The sequence below is a fragment of the Pelodiscus sinensis genome, chromosome 29, assembly GCF_049634645.1.
Source record: "Pelodiscus sinensis isolate JC-2024 chromosome 29, ASM4963464v1, whole genome shotgun sequence".
Lineage (NCBI taxonomy): Eukaryota > Metazoa > Chordata > Testudines > Trionychidae > Pelodiscus > Pelodiscus sinensis.
This window is the reverse complement of record NC_134739.1, coordinates 12439782-12456817: the sequence shown is the minus strand read 5'-3', so window position 1 is coordinate 12456817 and position 17036 is coordinate 12439782. Positions and strand designations below refer to the sequence as shown.

Sequence of the window (17036 nt, the reverse complement as noted above, 5' to 3'; positions counted from 1 at the left end):
CAGCCAGATGTGGAGCTCCACATGCACCCAGCTATGCACCCTTCAGTGCATGCAGCCAGCCAGATGTGCAGCTGCACATCCATGCACTCAGCTTTGCACCCTTCAATGCAGGCAGCCAGCCAGATGTGCAGGCAGCAAAACTGCACGGTGCTACCTCCCCTGTGCAGGCTCAGCCAGGTCCGCCACGATCCCGTCGTGCCCCAGCGCGCGGGCGCCGCTCACTGTGACTCTTCATTTTTCTCGCTCGGGAAGAGGCTTTCCCCTCCGCCCCCTTTTTCTTCTCAACCAACCTTCATCCCGGGCCAGGCCCCGCCCCATGACTGACGGCGCCCGATGGCCAATTGAAACTAGCTGCAGGGCGGGGAGGTGGCACTGCCCGCCAATGGGGAGGGCGGGGGGCGGGACTGGGAGCGGCAGCGGGTTCGGGTGCGCGGAGCGACTGCAGGAAGGAGCCGGTGTGGGACTCGTTACGGCTGGTGGTGATCTCGTCAGCCGGCGCCATGGTGAGCCTGGGGGGCCGGGAGCTGGGGGGCGCGCGACCTAGGGCACCCTGGGAGTGGGGGGGCCGCGCCCTGGGCGATTTGGGGGGGGCACCCTGGGGGATGTGGGGGGGCACACTGGGAGTGGGGGGGCCGCGCCCTGGGGGATTTGGGGGGGCACACTGGGAGTGGGGGGGCACCCTGGGGGATGTGGGGGGCGCCCTGGAAGTGGGGGGGCACCCTGGGGGATGTGGGGGGAGTGCCCTGGGGGATTTGGGGGGCACACTGGGAGTGGGGGGGCACGCCCTGGGGGACCCCCACGTGCCCAGGGGGATCTGGGAGTGGGGGGGCGCCCTGGGGGGGCCCGGGGCTGGTGAGGGGTGTGGAGGGGAGTGTCCTGGGGGACCCGGGGATGAGGGGGTGGCCATGCGCCCTGGGGGACCTGGGGCTGGTAGGTTGGGGTGTGGGGAGGGGCTCCCAAGTTTCTTTGGTATTTTGAATGGGGAGGAGAGCTTATCTGTGGCCCTAGACATGAAGTTTCCTTCATAGCAAGGGAATCAGGCTCAGGTAGATCGTGTTTATACATGGAAAGTGCGGATGGCTCACGCATGAAGTGATCAGGTAATTAAGCTGGTACTGCAGTAAGAAAATAGCATTAAAAACTGGAGAACCTAATTTCAGGGTTAAGGTGACCAGGTCTGAAATGGCTTAATCAGGAATTAATTGTTTGCCGTCAGGATGAATGGCATTTGATGAAGGAAATGAGATATTTGACACTTTTCTGTAGCAGGGAGGCCAACTAGATAATGGCTTCCTTTGCCCTGGGAGGACCTGCAGGTATTTCTAGAATGCACACGACCAAATAATAAAGATTTAGCACAGGCTATACAAGACAAACCTAAGCAAATTAAGTGTAATATAGTGTAATTGAGGAGGTCCCTTCCAGCCATGCTACCCGTAGCTTGGGTGTTGTGACTAAGCTGCATGGTTCTAGTTGATACTGGTCCTTGTAATATAATTGTGTACTATAAATGTACATGGAATCCTAGATCTATTGCATATTTTCTTTTATAGTCGATTATGTCCTATAATGGAGGGGCTGTAATGGCCATGAAGGGGAAAAATTGTGTGGCCATTGCGTCGGACAGACGGTTTGGAATTCAGGCTCAGATGGTGACCACGGATTTTCAGAAGATTTTCCCTATGGGAGATAGACTTTTTATTGGGCTGGCTGGGCTTGCCACAGATGTGCAGACAGTGTAAGTGGAATCTTCTCTTGTGAACCCTTGATATTTCTGTCCCATGGTCTTGTATATATGTACAGGTGTTTAAGGTGTGGGTTGTCTGAATACCAAGACTTCCCTTCTCTGAAACCCACTCTAGTCTGGCCTGTTTGGAGTGGTTCAGGAATAGTCCCAAGGTCTTTGTTTCTTGTCATTTCATCCAGACTGGGCATTGTCTCAATAATCTAACTACATGTATCCTGCTTCAAAGAGACTTTAACACCAGACTACAAAGGGAAACCTCAGAACTGTCATTCATGCTTAAATTTGACACTTTATGAATGGTCCTTAACAGAGATGCTAACTACCTTACCCATTACAAAGATAGTTTCCCCAATTATCACCCCTCTGTTCTAAAATCTGATTTGTCAATTTTATATGTGTTCACTTTTTTTTTATTGTATCCCTTTGGTATATATGGTCATGTCAATTTTCTTCCACAATTTGATCTGAGGAAGTGGGTCTGGCCCATGAAAGCTCATCACCTAATAAACCATCTTGTTAGTCTTTAAAGTGCTGCATAGTCCTGCCTTTTGTTTCAGCAAGGTCTTTGAAGAACATGCTTTCTCCATAGTGCAGAGGACTAGCAACATTTATTGTTGGCTAATTGTGCCCTGCTTTAAAAAAAAAGAAATCTTCTGTGTTCCAAACTTAAAGCTATGTATGATTTCTTAAGAGCACATGGCAAATGAGAATCAGATGTCCATATTTGAAATGCATATGTGCCTGCATCATGTGTTCATCAGATGTTAATCTTTACTAGCAAGTATTAACCATTGGAAGGGTGGAGGACATCCTGGTTGGTGTGATTTTTTTTTTTTAATATGGATTCTGATCTTGTCTGCAGTGCCCAGCGACTGAAGTTCAGGCTGAATCTCTATGAACTGAAGGAAGGCAGACAGATCAAGCCCCAAACTCTCATGAGTATGGTGGCCAACCTACTCTATGAGAGACGGTAAATATCAAACAACTAAGCCATTGCAGAGATACGGATGCCCAGAGTTCAGTGGTAACGGTGTTAAATTACAACTCTTGAAGAGTTAAGAGGCTAGAGAATTCTTCTGCAAAGACTAATTTTCTTAGTAGTTATATGCTCATGGGTGCAGAGGGCACCTGTTTCGAAATAGAAGGACCATTTACTTTTTCCAGACACAGATAAAAAAATGTTTGCTCCCTACAAGTAATGGTTTGCCTAAAGACTATCTGGAAATCATAAATGGCTTTTGAAACTGACTTCAGTGGGGATTCAGATTATTCCAGTATGTCTTTGTCACTGAAATAAATATCCTCTCTCAATTAGGAAGTACTGAAATAGGAATTGGGCAATTCCAAACTAATTTGAAAGGCCCCTACTAACATGAGAGATGGAATACTTTTCTTAAATACCTAGCAAGTAAGAAGTCAGTTGTTACTTCAGATTAGTGAAACCTCATCCTTAGGCTGTTCTAATGAATGCCTTGCTGTTCACAGGTTTGGTCCATATTACACAGAGCCAGTAATTGCAGGACTGGACCCCATCACTTATGAACCTTTCATCTGCTCTCTGGACCTGATTGGTTGTCCCATGATAACAGATGACTTTGTTGTCAGTGGCACCTGCTCAGAGCAGATGTATGGCATGTGCGAGTCCCTCTGGGAACCTGACATGGTGAGTGAAGAGGTGGTAAGGCCTATCTAGTGGTTTAACTTCTAGGTGATTCTTGGATTTTTTTGAATCTTTTGTTTCAAATTGAGCAGAGAGAAAATTCAGCCTACCCATGTTGAATAATAATACCTCTACCTTGTGAAGTGCTTTGAGACTGATTACAATCCCTATATAATCTTTAACCTATTTATGCACCCCTGTGAGGTAGCAAAGCATTACTTTACATGCAGGGAACTGAGACACAGGGAGCCCACTGATTTATCCATAGTTAGGCAAACAGTCTGTGTTGGAGTGGGGAACAAAACGTAGCTCTCCCATGTACGCTCTAACCCCCAGACCAGCCTCCTCCCAATGGCTGATTGCAGTAGCTTTTGGGTAAGTTCTGGCAGAAATATGCAAGATCCCCAAGTCAAGTTCCTCCTTGGGTGTGAAGAGGGTCAGCTTGTTCCAGCTCAGTGAACTGCCTCAATCTTATAGCTCAGCTATAGAAGCCAACTAAAAGACTTTCTCTTCCTTCAGGAGCCAGACCACCTGTTTGAAACCATCTCGCAGGCTATGCTGAATGCAGTGGACAGAGATGCTGTGTCTGGCATGGGTGTGATAGTGCATATCATGTAAGTACTGCACTTAGTCTCTCTTCCCTGGAAGAAAGTGGTGGAGTTAAACACAGAGCCTTAAGTCAGCCAAGAAATGGCTACCAGGCATGAACTCCACCCTTCATAGTTCTGTTCTTTAGTAAGGTCTTGGTGATGCTAGATCTTCACGTATCCCACGATTGCTAACTTTGCTGGAGCAGCACCAGTGACTGTAAATTACAAGTCTAGTAGAGCTGTTATTTGCACCCAGGAAATGCTGCTGTTTCAGACAGAGAAAAAGACACCCCATTATAGAGTGCAAGACTTCCATGCAGAACTAAGAGTTGCCTTGTTGCAGGGTCAATCATGTCTCCCTACAGAGCATCCCAGCAGTGCATTATGGGTGGGACTTTAGAGCTCCAGCTGGTGGGAGACATGGCCTTAGACTCACCCTTATAGGTACTGCAGAAGGGCGTGTCAACGACCTATTTCAAACCTCTCTCTGCCAGGGCTAGAATTACAAAATTAGCTGTCGTGACAGGGAGTTCATGGACATCTAGCATCCAGTCTGTCTCCCCTCAGTAGGGAGACCTCTAAAAGTAGGCATTGCACATGTGTCTAACCATATGTGGGGTTGGGATGGAATTAACTTTCAGGTTTAAACTAGTGTATATGGCAGACTCTCTGCAGCTTTGAAGTCTTTCAGTGATTTTAAGACTTTGCAACTTGGCCCACGTTTAGGTGCCTGCTCCAGGGGAGAGGGGGATGAGGTTCTCTAGCCTGGAACGTAAAGGTCAGATTAGAGAACACCAGTGTCTTTTGATCTCAAAGTGCATAGAATCATAGAATAATAGGACTGGAAGGGACCTCGAGAGGTCATCGAGTCCAGCCCCCCGCCCTCAAGGCAGGATCAAGCTCCGTCTACACCATCCCTGACAGATGTCTATCTAACCTGTTCTTAAATATCTCCAGAGAGGGAGATTCCACCACCTCCCTTGGCAATTTATTCCAATATTTGACCACCCTGACAGTTAGGAATTTTTTCCTAATGTCCAATCTAAACCTCCCCTGCTGCACTTTAAGCCCATTACTCCTTGTCCTGTCCTCAGAAACCAAGAGGAACAAATTTTCTCCTTCCTCCTTGTGACACCCTTTTAGATATTTGAAAACCGCTATCATGTCCCCCCTTAATCTTCTTTTTTCCAAACTAAACAAGCCCAGTTCATGAAGCCTGGCTTCATAGGTCATGTTCTCTAAACCTTTAATCATTCTTGTCGCTCTTCTCTGTACCCTTTCCAATTTCTCCACATCTTTCTTGAAATGTGGCGCCCAGAACTGGACACAGTACTCCAGCTGAGGCCTAACTAGTGCAGAGTAGAGCGGCAGAATGACTTCACGAGTTTTGCTTACAACACACCTGTTGATACAACCTAGAATCATATTTGCTTTTTTTGCAACAGCATCACACCAACAGTATGTTGCGTCACATCAACAGTATGTTGCGTCTGTGGGCCTTTCTTGTCCTCCCCACCCCCCTCCAATAAGTCAGTGTGTCAAGTTAAACTCTTGGACTGCTGAAAGGCAATCTGTGCCATCTACAGTGGTTTGTTCAGTAAACAATTGCAGAGCTGCTTAGCTGGCAAGGATTCCCCCTCCCCCCATCAATGGGCTTCCTGAAATTTAGAATTGATCAGAGGGGATGAGGATGTGTTACTACATTCTTTGCAAGCTCACTTGAAAGGATGAAGTGGGAGTTTGTGTCTTCTCTCTTTGCAGTGAAAAAGACAAGATCACCACAAGGACCCTGAAAGCCCGTATGGATTAGCCTCACAAGTGTTTCGCATGCCAGATGACTTTGAATTTTTTAAAATAAACTCTCTCCATTATTGTATGGGGCTTGTGTGTTCTTCAGTCAATACACTTACAGCCAGAGAAGTCAGGCCTAGTGTCACAAGCAGCCTTATAAATCTAGATTCTCCTGAAGAGTAGTTATTTACTCTGCAGCACCCCTCATCTCAATGAAAACACTTGGTTTTCAGCTGTGTATCTGAAGCAGAATTAGTACTCTTCATCTTGGATGATAGGTAAGAGTATTGGCAAACTGCTGAAGCTATTGCTTTTCAGGGTAGGTAGCAGTGTTAGTTTCATGTCTAAGTTTCCTGGAGTGCAGTCTCCCAGCATTCAAAAGGAGGTTACCACCAACCTAGTGGTCTGTTCAGAATAAAAGTGCTTATTTTTTCCGTTTAGGGATGTTAGCAAACATGTTTGGGGTAAACATGTAACTTCTGAATTTTTCAGCATTTACATGCAGGGGACCAGGTACAAATGGGAAGCTGCTTTTCAACCCAGCTCTCTGCACATAAGGCACCAATGGAACTGCCTTTGTCCTCCCCTTCCCCACTCTTTGGGAGGGAGTTTCCCATGTGTGCCAGTTCCTGCCCTTGCGCCTGCCCCTCTATCAGAGGCAGCAGTATGGGGAGGTGAAGTAGGTCAGCACTTGAAGGGAGCCAGCTTTTAAACCAGCTCCCATCAAGGACTGGCTCCTGCCTGCCCCCTGCATTGTTGCCTCTGTGGGTGGCAGTGGTGGGGGGCAGTTAACTCCACAGCAGCTGCCATACAGGGGGAGGGCATGTGTGTGTGTAGCAGAGTTGTTGACTCGAGTCAGACTTAAGTCACCTAAGAGACTCGACTTAAAACTCGTCTTGGGTTCATTGTTTGAGACTTGAGACTTGCTAATTTTGTTAAATCAACTTGGTGAAAAAATTGTCTGAAAATGCCAATGGCTTGTACAAAAGTGACTTGACATTTTTTAAATTAAGACTTGAGACTCGACTCAAAGTGACTTTAGGGACTTGAGACGTGAACTGTAGTGACTTGACAATGATGACGACACTGGTGTGTAGTTAACATGTTTAACTGATAAGCCTGGACTTGTCAGTTAATTGCATTAATGACTACATGCAAACAGCCCCAGTTATGTCTGTAAAACAGTACTTGGATTTGCAGTAGTAATAGGGGGACAGGACTCTGATTCCGCACATCTGGGCTTCAGTAAAAACCAGAGCTTCAGACACTGATTTACACAAATTTTTAGTTTTTATTTTTTTCTGGCTGAGACTCATCTTGTAACATGCATGCGTTTCAAACCAGTAAGTTTCTCAAATTGCTCCTAGCAAACAGACAAGCACAGAGGACTTAATTCCTATCTTTTTTAAAAAAACGGAAACAGCAGTGAAAATCTAGAATGCTCCATTTGCCTTAGTTTTAGATTAAACTTAATTTATTCACATTTTTTCAGTTGCACTGATTAGCCCCCACCACTGACCTAGAACAGGCTCATTTCATACAGCTCAATCCAATTGCATTTAGTATCATACAGCTAAACAAAGAACAGCACAAGATCTAAGTGGCAAATGAACCACCGTAATCATAGATGACCAAAACCTTGGCTTCTTCTATTTTCAGTGGTACTATCACACAGGAAAGAATTCGTTACACATCAAGGAAAACCAGTCATAGATGCTGGAAAATAAACTCTACAAGGGGGACAAACTGTCAGGCCAGTTGGAAATGGTGCTTTAAAAGCAGAAGGGGAGGAATTGCAATTTGGTTTAAAAAAAAATTGTTAAAATATTTTGAATCATTAATTACAGGATATTGCAAACAAAGCTTCAGCACACAGACCTTGACCTTTGAAATGTTTTGACTACTACCTAAAATTTAAAAATGCTCCACCCTTTCTATAGTGCCAGGTGGGGAACCTGTGAACACTAATTGTAGGACAAGGAGCCCTTCATAAGTTTAGGCCAAAATACAATTCACTCAGTGAAAGACTTTTCTCCATAATTAAATTGCACTATAATTTTATGCCTCTAGTGTCTCCTGGGATTAGAACACTGATTTGAAATTGAAGGCAGTTCCGATAGCCTTGGGCAGGAAAAACAGTCATTCTTTGCCTCGTTGGGCAAATAGCAAGCACCTCTTATTAACACACACTTTGAATTTTTACTGACAGTGAAAATTCAGTCTGAAGTTTCATTTCCTGGAAGTGGAAGAGCAGGCCCTTCATCATGCTATAAAGTCTGTATCCACCTCAAAAGTGCATTGATTTACATCAAGAATATTGCATGCCATCTCTTATTTAAACCATGGCAAGATTATGATGAAAATATTCATAACATCCTTGGTCCTAATCCCATATTCAACTGAAAGTTCTGAGACCATATGACCTCTATGGGATTAAACTAAACAGTTGACCTCAAAGTACCTTTCTCCCTTCCCCTCCCTCCCCCCAATCCCTTCACAACTCTCAAACTTTTGACGGGGACAGAGCTTCAAAATTAAAGTCATTATAATCCAACTAGGGCATCATTAGAGGCACCGTACAAATGACAAGTAGAAACATTTGATAGGGAGGAAACAGAACTATACACTTATCTTTGAGAAGTGAATTCCATAACCTCCCTCTTTGCCCCTTTTTACATGTGTATGAGGAGGACAGAATCAGTCTGTATATGAAAGTAGCCAGAGGCTGGCCAGGTAGGGTGACTGACAGAGGAAGTAGGTGTTATGGCTCTCTCAAGTGTCCCCCCCCCCCCTTTTTGGCATCTTTGTTTCCCCCCATTAGTTGTTTCAGTGGGGAGAAGGCATGGGCTACGCCCAGCTATAGGAAAGCTTCACACCCCCTTTATTAAGACCAGTGCAATGAGAGAGACATACTCCAGCTCAAATTAATTATTCCTTTCCAGCCTGCACCCCACTACCTTCTGGCTCCAACTTTTTTTTTTTGCCAAGCTTCTCTAGAAAGAGATGCAACATGCAGCTAAGAGACATTCCTGTTTGGCTAGGGTCTCTTATATGATCCGTTATTAGCATTTGTACTACAGCTCTAAAAAATGCATTGCAATGAAAACCACAGCTTACCTGGCAGAAGATGCACTCAACTGTAAAGTGATTTTGGGGGGCACAGACAGACCAATAGTGGATAATGCTTTACCAGCAGTTGTAAAAATCAGGAGTATTAATAAAGCGGGGGCAGGAAGGGTTTTTTTTAAAAATAAACTTGAACAAGAGAAGAATGATATCCTAGATCAAGATTAAAAAAACAAAAGCAAAAAGTCCCTTTTCAAAACAGATCAAATATTTGCAGCTTCACCTCATTGTAACAGAACAAAAATACTGTCTAGAAACAAAATTAGCATTTTAACAATGCTACAACTCAAAATGTAAACAATATACAAACTGCTTATGTTAAACAAAAGTTATACCTGGGTAATACATTTTTAAATGATAAAATTGCATTTAGTTACCTTTTATATATATATATGTACACACACACACACACACACACACACACACACACACACACACACACACACACAAAGTATGGCAACAAAAATGGCAAAATGGGGTAAGTGCTAAAGTGAATAGATTTTTTTGGGCTTTTATACCACTTGAGGCATTGAAACAACTAAACAGGGTCTAAAAATATTCTTTGCACTCTATCTAGAGTGGGAAAGGAAGTCACAAGATCTTAAATCCTGTGTCGTGTTTTATAATATTGATTATAGGAACATCTCATTCAGATTTCAGCTGTTTACTGAGTTCTAGTGAATCAGATTTGTACTCCGTGTTCCTTTGCCTGTACTTGGGCTGTTCACTTAAAAACTATCCCACTGCAGTTTACTTTCCCATTTATCTCATTTTAAAAAAAAATGAATATTTTAAAATCTAGTATACTAAAGTTTCAGCTAATTTTCCCAAATGGAGAGTGGTAAACTTAGTAGGCCAAAACTGTAGGTTCAGGATATTTTAAACTGTCAAGATTAAAATGCAATTGGTATTTAATTCCTATTTCATAGCGAACATAAGTGCATTTTTCTTTGTTTAGAGGAAAGCAACCAGTATTCTCCTCCACCCCTCTACATTTTCTCCTACTGAATTTGATGTGTGGTACTGTTAGCCAAACACCCTAAGGAGGTGTGAGAATCTTATTAGGCTGTCAGACAATAGCATGTTAGTTCCCCAAATTTACACAAAACAGACAATGGATTACAATGTCATAAAAAAATTGTCCCCCATCAAAGGGAATGACCCATGAATGAACAAAAAGTTTCATATCCCATTAAAACCAACAATTTGTTTTAGACTTTTTTTAAACAATATTTACAATGTATTCTTCTAAGCCTAGTTTTCAGTCTTGACAAAATCCCCTGTCGTTCCCCATGTTGATTGCTGTGAAATCGCGCCAGGAACATGGATACAAAGAGAGTCACCCTGCATTCAGAATCCAGTTACCGCTCGCATTAGTCTAGTGAGTTACCAGGACACAATGAATACCACCTCTTCTCACGGGACCAAATTGACAGAGCAAACTATAGCACACATTACCGCACAGGACACAAACATTCTTACAGCTTATTCCTGAAACAAAGGCATTTGTGAACAGTTTCAAGGCAGATAAGCAACTTATGTCAACTGCAAGGTATCTGTTCAAAACAGCTAAATCCTGCTTTAGGAAAAACAGACAAAACTGTTCTGCAGCAGAACGAATTCAACTTACAGCAAGTTTGACAAGCTTGGCTGTGAAAAATATTACAAGTGGTCTGGAGACAAACAGGACATAATTCAATCACACAGATCAGTTCAAATTCTTGGGGGAGGGAATACCTGGAGTGAGAGTTCAGTCATTTAGGCCCATTGGCACTCTACCAGCTAGAGTTATGGACCTGGAGCAGAGCGGAGCGGAGCCCTCAGATGCTGTGGAAATGGTCGTACATCCAACTGTGTTACAGTCACAACAATCAACCCTCCAGCCTGACAGCGATTTACACGTCTCAAGATGCACATCGTGGTGACTTGAACTGTTGCCTGAGCGAAGTTTAAAAAAACCCAACCCAGTACTTGTAACAGGATTGGAGGAGTTAGGAAGACTGGGAACGTTAGCTAGATTAACACTGGCAGGACTGTCATGTGTCAGCTCTATTTTAGAGGAAGGGTGATTTAACAAATGTTTTTTCCAGACAGCCAAATGTTACCCCAAATAAATTAACATGATTTCCTCCTTTGATGGACTCTTCACACGCAGCGTTTCCCAAGCATGATGGTTCTGTACTACCCAGTATTTTTCATACTATTTTTTAGCTTCTAAGAGTTATGCCTTAAGTGACCACCTTTAGTAGATGTTCATTTCCCTTATTTTTCTTGTAAAGTTAATTTCTTAAGTAAAAAATTTTTAACACCCAGCCTGAATTTACCTAGTTAAGGTTCAGCAGCACCGTAACATTTTCATCCTTGAAAGTGGCAGACTGTTTCTCCCACCCCCCAAACTCTTACCAAGAAGGAAACAAAAGGGTTTGTACAGCTTTCTGTTATGAACTGTTCATTAAAAAAAGAACAGCAACTTGTGGTTTTAGGCATTGCTTCTCTTATTTAACACAAGCAGCAGGTTAGAGCTACCCCTTTTCAACAGCCATAGATGGTATCCTTACTCACCTCTCAAGCAGAGAGGAGAAAAGTCATTATGAACAGCAGTGCTGACAATTAAATTTTTTTTCTTAAAAAAAAAAAAGCCTCAAATCTCTATTTGGGCATTTCTGTAACAAAAGAAAAAAAGCCACTTTTCCACCTGGGTCAAGTGGAATTTTTGAGAATGCACCTAATTAGTTTCCTGTGAGTCATACAGTGCCACATGCTCACACTCACTCACACCCCACGTGCTGCTACAGTGTCTGTTTTAGTGTCACAGGCCACGTTCTCTGCTTGGAAGTAGCCCCTCTTCCTTTCTGGCTCAAGGTAGAAGACGACTATGTCAGGATATTGGACATAAATTCATTGAAGCGTTTAGAGTACTGCTCCGGATTCACCGTGGAGATCTCTGCTCCAGCCTGCAATGCACGAAAGATAGATTAAGGTGCGGGGCTCTGATCTTGAGTTGCTGGGGAAGCTACAGGGGACCATTCGTAACTGCGTGCTAAGCCAAGGGGGTGTGAGGAAACAGCAAGAGACTATTCCACCACCCAAGGTCGGCAGCAAGAATCACACAAACCAGAATCCACAAGTTACGTGGGTTCTAAGCTGCCTAAAACTTGGACTTTGGATCTCAAGGCATTTCAGTCTGGGGCTCTACTTAGGAGATGGATGCATGGCACTTGAGTGTGTGTGTTAGAGGAGGATCTGGAAGGAAAATCAAAGGCTCCACAGCCCACTAACTTAGCTGTTTGGTGACCTAGGCAAAGCAAAGTGCTGGGTTTCAGTCCACTTTCCAGTGAGTCAGGGTCACCCCAGTTTGAGCCGAGAGAAAAGCCAAGCAGCTGGATCTCTCATCTCATCCCAGAGGCAGGTCTATCCAGTCAGCTCTGAGGCACGGTGGCTGTGCTGCAAACATCCGGTGGCTCTCAGGGCTGGCATCTTGGCCAGCACTAGTCATTTGGGGAAAGAGCAGGAGATCTGGTAAAAGCAGGGCTGGGCCAACTATGGCCTAAGGGCCACCCCGCCAGGACCCAAAGGCACACAGCTGCTGCAGATTTAAAGGGCAGTCCAGCAGCTCTCTGCTCTGGAAGAAGGGGGAAGCGTGTGATCTCCCCATCCCCCAGCCCCTATTGGCCAGAAACAACCAGCCAATCTTTCAGCTCCGATGGGCTGGAAACAACTGGCCAATAGGACCTGAGAGATTGGCCTGGGGATGGGGGCAGCGCCACATGGAGGGAATAGCCTGCAGCAGGCAGGGAGCCCAGCCTGCTTTAGGGGTGCTGGCTAGGAGATGCTTAGGTAAGCACCTCCCAGCCAAAAAGCCTGCCTCTGGAACCCCTGCTCCTCGCACACCCCAACTCCCTCCCCTCCATCACCATCCAAACCCTCTGCACTCCCCTGCCCCAGGTCTAAAACCCTCCAGGTTCGTACCCCCTTCTACCCATCGCTCCCCCAGGCCAGAATCCTCTCCTGCACTCTCACACCCTCCCAGACCCTGCACCCCAATCCCCGACCCAGGTCACAACCCCTCCTTCACCCCAACTCCCTCAGACCTCACACTGTCTCCTGTACCCGTCCCTTACCCCAGGCGCCTTTCTGTACCCAGCCTCCATCCTAGACCCCACATCTCCACAGAAAAGTACTAACATCTTGGAGTGGGCCACTCCCCTCCCACCCGATTAACGACAGGTTCCCTCAGTGGCTGAACCTAGTATCTTAGCAGCTGTTTGATTTGTTTAAAGAGGGAGACCTGAGCTCTTGCTCCCTGAGTCAGCAAGAGCAGAGCAGGAGGCTGAGCCCTGGTGAGCAGATTAACAAGGGATACCAGCAGGTCAAGGAACAGTTCTGGAAGGGGATCAAGGATGGCGGGGAAATTTCCAGGCCCCTGGAAAACTGGTTTTAGCAATTATTCAAAAGTCAGCACCACTGACAGTGCGACCCAGAATCCCCATCTTGGCAGGAGGAGACACGCTTACCCCATGTTTCACCGTTTTGGCAGCATGTGCAGCTTTCTTCTTCGCGTCGTATGGCGTGAGAATGTCTATAATGGCCATGAAATACACCTCCTTCTTAGGGGCACCTGAGAAGACACCAGAGTCTCTTTAACAGCCCCCCTCACGTGACAGGATCAGAAAAGCCACCAGCAGGCGCCTCTATTAATAGCGTATGTAAATCTGCTTTAATATAATTAACAGGCAAGGGGAGAAGCGGCTTGTAAACGACGGAGACTGTATGAGGTAGGACAGAGGAATTGGGAACAGAATAGAGGCCCACGTATCGTCTGGAAACATCTACCTCACATCCCACACGGACAGTGTTGTTTCCATGGAGTTTAAACAAGGGAATTTAAACAGGCTCCCAGGAGGGGGTTTGGGTTAGTTCTCTGTGGATGTACCCCACCCAAAACAGGGCACCCTCTCCTGTCCCTCCACGCGACAAGATCCATCCTCACTCACTGTCATGGCTTTTCATGGCATAGACGTCGACCGAAGGGTCAAACTCCCCAGGCCCGAAGAACCGTGGGAAGTTGAGGAGGTTGCCAGGGCTGTCAGGGGGGGTTCCATAAGAGCCAACAGGGTTCCCGCCAATGCCATCGTTCTCGCACTCTTCGTCCTCGGCCCGATCCTCCACTTCCATCTCCTCCTGCTCTGCCCGGTCAACGTCGTGAATGCCCACCAGCAGGCTGTAGTCCATGATCTTCAGCTGAGCCAAGAACTGGGAGGAGGGAGCAACACCACAGCCAACTGAAACACCCCTAAGGCATGTCCCATGCAGGGCCGGACGGAGGCATGGGCGAGCCGGGCAGCAGCCCAGGGCGCCAACTGATGGGGGGCGCTTGACAGCGGCTGTAAGGGGCACGCGGTGTTCCTTACAGCTGCCATCAGGCACCGCGTGCCCAGCTCCCACAGCGCCGGCCTGCTCGCATCCCCGCGGTGCTGGCCAGCAACACCATTCCCCACACGGCCGCAGCGCTGTACACGGCCAGGGGCGTGCGCCAGTGGCAACAGCCAGGCCGGACTGGGCTGCACTTGCGCTATGCACCCTGGGGGCAGGCCTGCGCACCCTAGGGGGGCAGGCCCTCTCCCCACGGGTGGGCCCGCACATGCGCCATGCACCTGGGGGCGGCGCCGCACGCCCATGCCCAGAGCGCTAGAATGCCTCAGGCTGGCCCTGGTCCTATGAGCCAATGCTACCTAAACCTCAGCACAGGGGCGACTGGTGGGCCACTGGCCACACCTCCCCCAGCCCAAGGAACAATCGGGACACACCCACTCTGCCCCTACCCCACCTTTTCCCGCTGGGGGACTAGCAGGAGAAGGGAGTCTGCCTGCCTGCCTCCTTTCCGCACTCACCAGCGGCGGAGGGGAAGCCTCAGCTCGCTTTGCTCCCCCGGCCGCGTGTCACTCCGTTTCCCGCTGGTGAGCGTGGGGCCAGTCCTGCTCCTCCCCCGCGTGACGCAGCCAGGAATGCAGAGCAAACTGGGGCCACGTTGCTTTGCTTCCCTTGCCACTGCCGGTTAGTATGTGTGTGGGAGAGGGGAAGGGGGCTGGATCCCCCACTAGCCTCCCCAAGATGCCCAGGGACACTGACCCTGTTGGCCAGCCCCTTCATGCCCTGGGTGTCTGGGGGTACGTGTCCCCTCGTGTCCTCCCCATGTTGCCCCTGCTTCAGCAAGTGCTGCTGTGAACACAGAGCGGTGGCTAGAGCCGAGTCGGACACTTTGGTTCTGTATCTGGCGTTGGGGGAGGCGAGACTTGCACCTAGGACGCATGCTGGGAAGACTGCCCAGGAATCCTGACCTTTGGAGGGGGGTTATACAAGTGCAAAACATTTACTCTTAATACTGGAAGTAGCCAGATCAATCTACTGCAGCTGGAGAAGGGCCTTAGCAATGCGTCTTTATAAACATGGTCCCACCCCCGCTGCCAACGGCCACCGCTGGGAGGAGAAAACTCCCCTCTGCATTTGGAGCCGAGAAAGCCAGCGCCCATCAAAGGGAGTTTGATCAAAGGGCTGCTACACAGGGAGCAGTTTTCTAGCTCTGGCAGAGAGATCAAGTACAATCAGCCTCGTCTCTCAGACGCCCAGGGCTGGACGCTGCACTTGCCTCCATCTGGCAGGAAATCAGCCCGACTGTTGGCAACAGGCGACACGGGTGCTTTGTTAGCAGCACAAAGAGGGACCCAGGGAGGCTGCCAGTTTCGGAAGGCAGACACATGAGGATGGGGAGAGGGTCAGGACAGAAAAGGTGTTCACAGGAGGCTAGATCTAAGCCGGGGAACTCAAGTGGAATCAGCCAGTCGGGCCTAAGAGGCAACTCCAGAGAGGAAGCTGAAACATTCGCATCCAGTAGGTGGCCAGCATTTGATACAGAGTCAAAGGGGCTGACTGACACTTGAGACTGGTAACGAAACAGCTGAACCTTGCTCGGCTGGGTCAGGTGAGCGTCCCCATAGCATCCCAGACACCCCCCCAAGCTGGCTTTTGATGCACTCCACTTGGGAGGAGTCTCGCTGCTCTGTTCTTCCCCATCATTCCCAGTCTCCTCCACAGCAATTGCAATTGAGCAGGGGCAGGCCATTTTTGAAGGGAGGGGGGCACTCCCAAGATTTTGGAAAGAGGCCACACGGTTCTGTGGAGGGGCTGCAGGGGCTGGGAGGGAGGTTGGGTGCAGAGGGGAGCTTGGGGTAGAGGACGGGTGCAGGAGAGGGCGTGGCGGTCTAAGAGGGAGTTTGGGTGAGGGGGTGTTGTGATCGGAGGCTGGAAATTGGGGGGCAGGGTCTCGGAGGGAGAATGGGTGCAGGAGAGGATTTTGGCCTGGGGGAGGATGCAGGAGCAGGTACAGGGGGCTTGGGTGGTGATCTGGGGGAGGGGATTGGGGTGCATGTTCCAGGAGGGGGTATGGAAGCCTGGGGGAGGGACACAGGAAAAGGGGTGCAGAGTCTGGGAGGGAATGGGAGGGGGTGGGGTGCCAGAGACAGGCTCTGACGGGGAGACTCTTACCTAAGCCGCTCCCAGCCAGCGGCACTCCCAGGCAAGCTCCCCGGCCTGCCAGCAGCCCCCGGATGGCTATTCCATGTGGCCTCGGCACTGGGTGGGGAGGCTTTGCACTCTGGCTAATGGGAGCGGAGAGATTTTGCTGGGGGCAGGGGCAATCTGCAGGGCCTCCGCCTATGGCTCTCTGCGTGGGAACAGCTAGCTCTGAGCTGCGGGCGGGGCTCCAGGCCGGATTAAAAGGCTTGGCAGGCCAGACCTCGCCTGCCTCCGGGACAGGCTCCTGTCAAAGCTGGGAAGGGGGAGGGGGCACGGTGGGAGTCACAAAACTCAGCCATCAGAAACCTGTTCGCGGCAACAATCCGAGCCCCAGTTCTACCTCCACGTCCCGCTTTAGCTTTTCAAGGAAGTTCTTTTTACTCTCTTCTCCCACGTGGAGCTTCTGGCCTTCATTCAGGAAGTCGTTGTCTTTGAACGTTGGCAAGTCCTTGGCCTAAGAGAGAAGGCGGCGTTAGATGTCCCTAGCCCACTGCCAACGGCTACAGCGATTGGCAGTGTCATTCTTCTGCAAAAACTACCAACTGGACGA

The 17036-nt window shown here is 48.1% G+C and overlaps 2 protein-coding genes across 3 annotated transcripts in view; one reads left to right on the top strand and one right to left on the bottom strand.

Moving 5' to 3' along the window:
- Positions 1-367: 367 nt before the first annotated feature.
- On the top strand, positions 368-5873 carry PSMB3 (proteasome 20S subunit beta 3). The gene is given in 8 exon segments (XM_075911396.1): positions 368-437; positions 440-460; positions 463-503; positions 1554-1738; positions 2610-2717; positions 3233-3410; positions 3927-4021; positions 5759-5873. Coding segments are annotated over 8 exon segments (732 nt in total). The 5' UTR covers positions 368-382; the 3' UTR covers positions 5808-5873.
- Positions 5874-7059: 1186 nt separating this feature from the next.
- The window catches only part of PIP4K2B (phosphatidylinositol-5-phosphate 4-kinase type 2 beta), a 39394-nt gene continuing 29417 nt past the window's right edge, over positions 7060-17036 (bottom strand). For both annotated transcript variants that reach the window (XM_006126210.4, XM_075911394.1), the window contains exons 7-10: positions 16827-16940; positions 13909-14167; positions 13429-13532; positions 7060-11868 (exon numbers count right to left, since the gene is read on the bottom strand). In XM_006126210.4, the coding sequence (XP_006126272.1) occupies positions 11788-11868; positions 13429-13532; positions 13909-14167; positions 16827-16940 (558 nt within the window). In that variant the 3' untranslated portion in view covers positions 7060-11787. The remainder of the gene's footprint in view (positions 11869-13428; positions 13533-13908; positions 14168-16826; positions 16941-17036) is intronic.